At 39.3% G+C, this 10481-nt stretch overlaps 1 protein-coding gene across 1 annotated transcript; it reads right to left on the reverse strand.

Annotated features, from left to right (window-relative positions):
• Window positions 1-1222: 1222 nt before the first annotated feature.
• LOC308081452 (hyaluronan-binding protein 2-like) lies at window positions 1223-9180 on the reverse strand (the record flags this gene model as incomplete). Its single annotated transcript, XM_080457822.1, has 6 exons — window positions 1223-1411; window positions 3078-3223; window positions 6326-6463; window positions 6612-6772; window positions 8537-8732; window positions 9153-9180. 6 exons carry the CDS (start codon window positions 9178-9180, stop codon window positions 1223-1225), a joined length of 858 nt encoding a protein of 285 aa, XP_080313948.1.
• Between the last annotated feature and the right edge of the window lie 1301 nt (window positions 9181-10481).

The following is a 10481-nucleotide window of genomic DNA, read 5'->3' on the forward strand; positions in this document are numbered from 1 at the left end:
TTTGTTTTTCTTATGTCATGTCAAATGTGTGTACTGTTTATTGTTGCATACATGGCTGCTGGGTCGCAAGACAAATTTCAGTGTGAACTGACAATAAAGTATTATCGTATCGTATATATATATATATATATATATATATACACATACATATATGTATATATATATATATATATATATATATATATATATATATATATATATATATATATATATATACACATACATATATGTATATATATATATATATATATATATATATATATATATATATATATATATATATATATATATATATATATATATATATATATATATATATATATACATACATACAGACTATATCACTGTGTGGATATGAGTCTGGTGCTTCCATGAGGACGTTGGTGCTTCTATGAGGACGTTTTTTTTCCAAGGATGCGGGATCAAAACAATGGCTCGGGACGCAATTGGTTAGACTTACTTTATTTAAACTCAGAGTACAATTGAGGGACAGGCCCTCATTATCAATGTAACAGAGGATAGATTGAAGGGTCGTAAAGACTAGAAAGGCTAAATACAGTCCATTTACCATTCATGTGCAAGTCATATTTAAACTTCATTCATTGTCACATTGTTACAAATGAACCATTTCAATGAAACTCATAACAACTTGAATGTAGACATGCTGATCAGTCTACATGTTGTTAGACATGCTGATCAGTCTACATGTTGTTAGACATGCTGATCAGTCTACATGTTGTTAGACATGCTGATCAGTCTACATGTTGTTAGACATGCTGATCAGTCTACATGTTGTTGGGACATACTGTAGGTCTGAGATGACCTGATGACATACTGTAGGTCTGAGATGACCTGATGGACATACTGTAGGTCTGAGATGACCTGATGGACATACTGTAGGTCTGAGATGACCCCACCTTATATGTAGTGAGTAACATTTTAAAATCAATTCTAAACTCCATTGGCTGCAGGGATGCTAAAATAAGTGAGATATGGGAAAAGATTAACTAGTTTAAAGGCGGACTGCAGCATTCTGAACCAATTGGAGGCTGTGGATGGACTTTTTTGAGAGACAAGTGTAGAGAGAGTGACTTAATCATCATAATCAACATAATCAACATAATCACCATAATCACCAGACATCTTTGAAGTTTCTTAGATGATACAATGAGGATCGAATGACCTTGGAGGTTGAGGTCAGGATCAAAGGTGACAATTAAAATCAATATTCATCAACATAATCATCATCACCAGACATCTTTTCATTAATCCAGTCCACATATCTGTGGACATTGGCGTAGACACCAGGCTTGTTCCTCTGATCACATCCAGATCCAGACCCCCAGCTCACCAAACCAGCCACGTAGTGAATCCCATGCTGTACACACTTCAGAGGTCCACCTGAATCACCCTGCAAGGACAAACAACCAGTATGGATGTTTAATACAGAGATGTGACGGTAAGAAACCATCTGCGCAGCTCTGAAGGTGTACTGCTGTTTATAACCAGTATCTGAAGGTGTACTGCTGTTTATAACCAGTATCTGAAGGTGTACTGCTGTTTATAACCAGTATCTGAAGGTGTACTGTTGTTTATAACCAGTAACTGAAGGTGTACTGCTGTTTATAACCAGTATCTGAAGGTGTACTGTTGTTTATAACCAGTATCTGAAAATGTACTGCTGTTTATAACCAGTATCTGAAGGTGTACTGCTGTTTATAACCAGTATCTGAAGGTGTACTGCTGTTTATAACCAGTATCTGAAGGTGTACTGCTGTTTATAACCAGTATCTGAATATGTACTGCTGTTTATAACCAGTATCTGAAGGTGTACTGTTGTTTATAACCAGTATCTGAAGATGTACTGCTGTTTATAACCAGTATCTGAAAATGTACTGCTGTTTATAACCAGTATCTGAAGGTGTACTGCTGTTTATAACCAGTATCTGAAGGTGTACTGCTGTTTATAACCAGTATCTGAAGGTGTACTGCTGTTTATAACCAGTATCTGAAGGTGTACTGCTGTTTATAACCAGTATCTGAAGGTGTACTGCTGTTTATAACCAGTATCTGAAGATGTACTGCTGTTTATAACCAGTATCTGAAAATGTACTGCTGTTTATAACCAGTATCTGAAAATGTACTGTTGTTTATAACCAGTATCTGAAGGTGTACTGCTGTTTATAACCAGTATCTGAAGATGTACTGCTGTTTATAACCAGTATCTGAAAATGTACTGTTGTTTATAACCAGTATCTGAAGGTGTACTGCTGTTTATAACCAGTATCTGAAGGTGTACTGCTGTTTATAACCAGTATCTGAAGGTGTACTGCTGTTTATAACCAGTATCTGAAGGTGTACTGCTGTTTATAACCAGTATCTGAAGGTGTACTGCTGTTTATAACCAGTATCTGAAAATGTACTGCTGTTTTTAACCAGTATCTGAAAATGTACTGTTGTTTATAACCAGTATCTGAAGGTGTACTGCTGTTTATAACCAGTATCTGAATATGTACTGCTGTTTATAACCAGTATCTGAAGGTGTACTGCTGTTTATAACCAGTATCTGAAGGTGTACTGCTGTTTATAACCAGTATCTGAAGGTGTACTGCTGTTTATAACCAGTATCTGAAAATGTACTGCTGTTTATAACCAGTATCTGAAGGTGTACTGTTGTTTATAACCAGTATCTGAAGGTGTACTGCTGTTTATAACCAGTATCTGAAAATGTACTGCTGTTTATAACCAGTATCTGAAGGTGTACTGCTGTTTATAACCAGTATCTGAAGGTTTACTGTTGTTTATAACCAGTATCTGAAGGTGTACTGTTGTTTATAACCAGTATCTGAAGGTGTACTGTTGTTTATAACCAGTATCTGAAGGTGTACTGCTGTTTATAACCAGTATCTGAAGGTTTACTGTTGTTTATAACCAGTATCTGAAGGTGTACTGTTGTTTATAACCAGTATCTGAAGGTGTACTGCTGTTTATAACCAGTATCTGAAGGTGTACTGCTGTTTATAACCAGTTGGCAAGCATCCATGTTTTAAAATGAGGCCAATAAGACACAAACTCACTCTGCAGGCATCAACTCGTCCCTCCATGTCTCCTGCACAGATCATGGTGTCATCCAGTCGGTTTGCATAGACAGCCAGGCAGCTCTGCTTAGAGATCAAGAGAACCTGGGCATCCAACAGCTTTCTATTAGGTTTATTCCCTTCTCCTGAGGGTCAAGAACACAGAGATAAAGCAGTTAAAGACAGAAAGACTCTAAACTGTCTGTGGCATCAGGTTGATTCAGATCAGTGATAATGTGTATAGATACATACCATGTTTAGTGTGGTATCAGGTTGATTCAGATCAGTGATAATGTGTAGATAGATACATACCATGTTTAGTGTGGTATCAGGTTGATTCAGATCAGTGATAATGTGTAGATTGATACATACCATGTTTAGTGTGGTATGAGGTTGATTCATATCAGTGGTAATGTGTAGATAGATACATACCATGTTTAGTGTGGTATGAGGTTGATTCAGATCAGTGATAATGTGTAGATAGATACATACCATGTTTAGTGTGGTATGAGTTTGATTCAGATCAGTGATAATGTGTAGATAGATACATACCATGTTTAGTGTGGCATCAGGTTGATTCATATCAGTGGTAATGTGTAGATAGATACATACCATGTTTAGTGTGGTATGAGTTTGATTCAGATCAGTGATAATGTGTAGATAGATACATACCATGTTTAGTGTGGCATCAGGTTGATTCATATCAGTGGTAATGTGTAGATAGATACATACCATGTTTAGTGTGGTATGAGTTTGATTCAGATCAGTGATAATGTGTAGATAGATACATACCATGTTTAGTGTGGTATGAGGTTGATTCAGATCAGTGATAATGTGTAGATAGATACATACCATGTTTAGTGTGGTATGAGGTTGATTCAGATCAGTGATAATGTGTAGATAGATACATACCATGTTTAGTGTGGTATGAGGTTGATTCAGATCAGTGATAATGTGTAGATAGATACATACCATGTTTAGTGTGGTATGAGTTTGATTCAGATCAGTGATAATGTGTAGATAGATACATACCATGTTTAGTGTGGCATCAGGTTGATTCAGATCAGTGGTAATGTGTAGATAGATACATACCATGTTTAGTGTGGTATCAGGTTGATTCAGATCAGTGGTAATGTGTAGATAGATACATACCATGTTTAGTGTGGTATCAGGTTGATTCAGATCAGTGATAATGTGTAGATAGATACATACCATGTTTAGTGTGGTATCAGGTTGATTCAGATCAGTGATAATGTGTATAGATACATACCATGTTTAGTGTGGTATCAGGTTGATTCAGATCAGTGGTAATGTGTAGATAGATACATACCATGTTTAGTGTGGCATCAGGTTGATTCAGATCAGTGGTAATGTGTAGATAGATACATACCATGTTTAGTGTGGTATGAGGTTGATTCAGATCAGTGATAATGTGTAGATAGATACATACCATGTTTAGTGTGGTATGAGTTTGATTCAGATCAGTGATAATGTGTAGATAGATACATACCATGTTTAGTGTGGCATCAGGTTGATTCAGATCAGTGGTAATGTGTAGATAGATACATACCATGTTTAGTGTGGTATCAGGTTGATTCAGATCAGTGGTAATGTGTAGATAGATACATACCATGTTTAGTGTGGTATGAGTTTGATTCAGATCAGTGATAATGTGTAGATAGATACATACCATGTTTAGTGTGGTATCAGGTTGATTCAGATCAGTGATAATGTGTAGATAGATACATACCATGTTTAGTGTGGTATCAGGTTGATTCAGATCAGTGATAATGTGTATAGATACATACCATGTTTAGTGTGGTATCAGGTTGATTCAGATCAGTGGTAATGTGTAGATAGATACATACCATGTTTAGTGTGGCATCAGGTTGATTCAGATCAGTGATAATGTGTAGATAGATACATACCATGTTTAGTGTGGCATCAGGTTGATTCAGATCAGTGATAATGTGTAGATAGATACATACCATGTTTAGTGTGGCATCAGGTTGATTCAGATCAGTGGTAATGTGTAGATAGATACATACCATGTTTGGTGTGGCATCAGGTTGATTCAGATCAGTGATAATGTGTAGATAGATACATACCATGGTTAGTGTGGTATGAGGTTGATTCAGATCAGTTGTAATGTGTAGATAGATACATACCATGTTTAGTGTGGTATCAGGTTGATTCAGATCAGTGATAATGTGTAGATAGATACATACCATGTTTAGTGTGGTATGAGTTTGATTCAGATCAGTGATAATGTGTAGATAGATACATACCATGTTTAGTGTGGTATCAGGTTGATTCAGATCAGTGGTAATGTGTAGATAGATACATACCATGTTTAGTGTGGTATGAGTTTGATTCAGATCAGTGATAATGTGTAGATAGATACATACCATGTTTAGTGTGGTATGAGTTTGATTCAGATCAGTGATAATGTGTAGATAGATACATACCATGTTTAGTGTGGTATCAGGTTGATTCAGATCAGTGATAATGTGTAGATAGATACATACCATGTTTAGTGTGGTATGAGTTTGATTCAGATCAGTGATAATGTGTAGATAGATACATACCATGTTTAGTGTGGTATCAGGTTGATTCAGATCAGTGATAATGTGTAGATAGATACATACCATGTTTAGTGTGGTATCAGGTTGATTCAGATCAGTGGTAATGTGTAGATAGATATATACCATGTTTAGTGTGGTATCAGGTTGATTCAGATCAGTGATAATGTGTAGATAGATACATACCATGTTTAGTGTGGTATGAGGTTGATTCAGATCAGTGGTAATGTGTAGATAGATACATACCATGTTTAGTGTGGTATCAGGTTGATTCAGATCAGTGATAATGTGTAGATAGATACATACCATGTTTAGTGTGGTATCAGGTTGATTCAGATCAGTGGTAATGTGTAGATAGATACATACCATGTTTAGTGTGGTATGAGGTTGATTCAGATCAGTGGTAATGTGTAGATAGATACATACCATGTTTAGTGTGGTATCAGGTTGATTCAGATCAGTGATAATGTGTAGATAGATACATACCATGTTTAGTGTGGTATCAGGTTGATTCAGATCAGTGGTAATGTGTAGATAGATACATACCATGTTTAGTGTGGTATGAGGTTGATTCAGATCAGTGGTAATGTGTAGATAGATACATACCATGTTTAGTGTGGTATGAGGTTGATTCAGATCAGTGGTAATGTGTAGATAGATACATACCATGGTTAGTGCGGCCCCATCCAGAGATCACACACTCCTTGCCAGCAGGGAAGGGTTGCGTTGGCAGACAGATAGTTTTAACATAGTGACTTTCCACGGCACATAGAGGACTGTGGGTGACGTTCAGCTGAAGTAAAGCTGACACACAGAATGGTTCATTATTAACATCTCTGATGAGCATACATGTCATGACATTTATGAAATGAAATCATTACATTACAACCAGCCAATGTAGAACAAGGTTGAATCATTTGGTTCAGTGACGTATGTAAACTCATGGCCTCACCAACATCATTATGAACAGCGTTGAAACGACCATCATAGAACGTTGAGTTCCTGTAATCCAGGTGAACGATGGCTTTCAGCACAGAGATGACCTGGACATCCTTATGGTGGTTCTTATGTTCCAAAACCCCCAAGACCACCTGCATGTCCTTGGAACTGCCACTGAAGAAACAACCAGTCAGTCATTAACCCAGTACTTTACATTATGTGAATAAACCTGCAAAATATTATCAACCAATATCTAATGAAAATAATCTATCTCTCTAATAAAAATGAATACAAAAAATTCTTTCCACTCTACAAGACATTGCACCGTGCCCGTCACACATTTGAACTAGATACCATATTCTCAATCTCAACTCTCAATTCCTATACCAATCGATCAACTCCAAGCAAAGCTAGCGCAAACATGCTCTGTGTTTTGTTTTGGTCCAGAGCTGAGACTGGAGGCTCCAGTGTTGCCAGATTCTGTGAGTGAAACAAGCGACCAGGTCTATGAAAACAAGCCCAAAAGAAGCGACCAGTTTCACCACTTGAGCCCGCCATTACATCAGCTATTTTCAAAAAGAATCTTGAAAGCAAGCCCAAATAAAAAACTACACAAGTCCAAACAACAGCAACCAGCAACTATGAATTTACAAGTGACCTTACAGGAAAACAAGCCCAAAATCATATATAATAAGCAGACCTGGCTGCAGACTACTGTGCTGCAGACTACTGCCGCCTCCTGGTGTGGAGAGTTATGTCATCTGATTTCCTTAACGTATGCACATTATGCTGAACTAAATGCCAACTTTTTACAACAGACTGCCAGTCTGTGTAAGTCTGTTGTAGTCTGTTTGGTGGAGAGTCACCTTAAGCACTGGGCCAACTGCGAACTTTTCAGATCGGCCAGAGCGCCGCCATGACGCAGATTTTTGCAAAACACATGTTTTGACATTACTCCTACAGCTTTTGTCCAAACATCACGCACATCGGTACACAGCATCTGTATAGTCCATTTTGAACAAAATGCCTCAAATCATGAATGTGAATGTGCAATTTGGTGAGTGACCACCTAAACCCCTTCAGTTCACATACCAGGTACTGGTACTACAACATGTGAGACTGTTGGTGAGGGACCACCTCAACCCCCTTCAGTTCACATACCAGGTACTGATACTACAACATGTGAGACTGTTGGTGAGTGACCACCTCGACCCCCTTCAGTTCACATACCAGGTACTGATACTACAACATGTGAGACTGTTGGTGAGTGACCACCTCGACCCCCTTCAGTTCACATACCAGGTACTGATACTACAACATGTGAGACTGTTGGTGAGTGACCACCTCGACCCCCTTCAGTTCACATACCAGGTACTGATACTACAACATGTGAGACTGCTGGTGAGTGACCACCTCGACCCCCTTCAGGTCACATACCAGGTACTGATACTACAACATGTGAGACTGTTGGTGAGTGACCACCTCGACCCCCTTCAGTTCACATACCAGGTACTGATACTACAACATGTGAGACTGCTGGTGAGTGACCACCTCGACCCCCTTCAGGTCACATACCAGGTACTGATACTACAACATGTGAGACTGCTGGTGAGTGACCACCTCGACCCCCTTCAGGTCACATACCAGGTACTGATACTACAACATGTGAGACTGTTGGTGAGTGACCACCTCGACCCCCTTCAGTTCACATACCAGGTACTGATACTACAACATGTGAGACTGTTGGTGAGGGACCACCTCGACCCCCTTCAGTTCACATACCAGGTGGACATTAGGATGGAGGATACCATCATCTACCTGCTAAACAGGGCCTTCACACACCTTGACTCATTATGGCTTTAGGAATCGTTTGTTTAGAATAACGACTGCGTTCTGTCGTTGCATATTACCATAAAATGTTAATTTAATGCAGCTTACATGCAGTGACCAGCAGTGAGGACCCAACAGGATGCAATGAGGACGCCTCCACATACATGTTTGAACGGTTTAGATGAGCCTTTGGTTCTGCGCTGCAGAGACACCTGCCATGGATGATCCCCAGGAAGAGACGGCCGGCCTCTGACGATCTTGGTCGTATCAGGAGGATCAGGTCTGCCACACAGGGAGAACAGGGCTGGACAAGATGGAGACATAGCAGGACATTACATTGTGGTCGGACGGACAATAAGAATAATGTATTATTGAACTTGTTATATAGGGGAGGTAGAGCGGCCGCTTGGGAACCAGAAGGTTCCCTGTTCGATCCCGGGCTTAGCCTGGCATGGCCAGACTAATATCACTGTGTAGACATTAGTGGAACCTGCATTTCCAAGGGGCAAATTAAAAAAATGCCTCTGGTGAGAAACCCGCCCCATATTTGCATACTGATTTGATTTGATTGGTCCCTCATAACTTCAGAGGGAGAGAGGGATTTTTTTTTTTTGCAATGCCAGATTCGTCTGGAACTAGGCTATCCCGGGCTCCCCCACCCCCCCCCCCCCCCCCCCAGGAGTCAGAGTGGAATTGTCCATGAGCAAGACACTAAACCCCTCACTGTGCAGCGCTGCAGTGCCAGTGTGCATCTTTGACTACTGTATTCATTTGCATATTATTACTATTTAAGTTACTGACGTTTTAGTACGTGTATTTCTGCTACAACGCTGGTTTGATTGACAGTGATTGATGACATCATCCGTTAATGTTACTTTCTACTTTAAGCAAACCTTCTTGTTTTCTGTAATGTCATGTTTTCAAGTACCTTTGAGATTGGGTCACACATTCTGAATGTAAAGCACATTATTTAGAACGTCAGCTCTGTGGTTAGTTTTGTCCATGTGTGTTTCATGGGCACCGCCATCACGTTACGTTTGGCAGCTGTGGTCTGCCCTTTGATGTCCAATTAAGCCAATTTAGCACAGTACACAGCTGTGGAGACTATTAAATTCATTCTATGGTGTAATGTGTATAGAAGAGTTTATGCACACATTGGAGATTGATATTAATATCTGACCATAGACTGTGATAACCTGTGTACTGTAAATGCCTACTGTATTGCATACTATATATTATTTTGTAATGTGATATACTTTATGTAAGGTATTTGTACTTATATTTATAATAATAATTATATTTTTGTATATGTTTATTGCAGAACCACATTGACATATTGTCACTCAGTGCTTGTACCATTCAAACCAACCATCTGCAACCCTTGCCTGTAACTCCCCCTGCGCTACAACTTTTAGTAAAGCTGCCATAATGTGTCTGTTGTGTCCTGACCGACGCCCCATAACCCCTCAGAACCAGTCCCTTTATACAGTCCTCTCAAAACCCTCTCCATCATAACTTCTGGTTACAGCAATGCTGGTGTATCTAAGACATGTCTTGAGCAGGTTGGTGCCTTGTATGGTTTCCTCCGCTATCGGTGTGTGAATGTGTGTGAATATGTGTGTGTGTGTGTGTGTGTGTGTGTGTGTGTGTGTGTGTGTGTGTGTGTGTGTGTGTGTGTGTGTGTGTGTGTGTGCAGCCTGTGTGTGTGTGTGTGTGTGTGTGTGTGTGTGTGTGTGTGTGTGTGTGTGTGTGTGTGTGTGTGTGTGTGTGTGTGTGTGTGTGTGTGTGTGTGTGTGTGTGTGTGTGTGTACAAATAAAGCAGTGTTCAATGTTAATTTGTTTTGGTAGAAGGGACACTAAACAGTAAGTAACTAAAAAGGACCAGAGATTAGTGTCATTGTTGAAGTCAATGTTTGTTACCTGAACAGATCACCTCCCGTCTGTCCCCAGAATTACCAGACTGCAGTGTTACACACTCCTTCAGTGAAGATTCAGATCCAACACAGAAAGATGTAATAAACCATACAGGTTGACGTGTAGAACCAGGACTCCA

The sequence above is a fragment of the Gymnoscopelus braueri genome (assembly GCF_963280865.1).
Source record: "Gymnoscopelus braueri genome assembly, contig: SCAFFOLD_439, whole genome shotgun sequence".
Lineage (NCBI taxonomy): Eukaryota > Metazoa > Chordata > Actinopteri > Myctophiformes > Myctophidae > Gymnoscopelus > Gymnoscopelus braueri.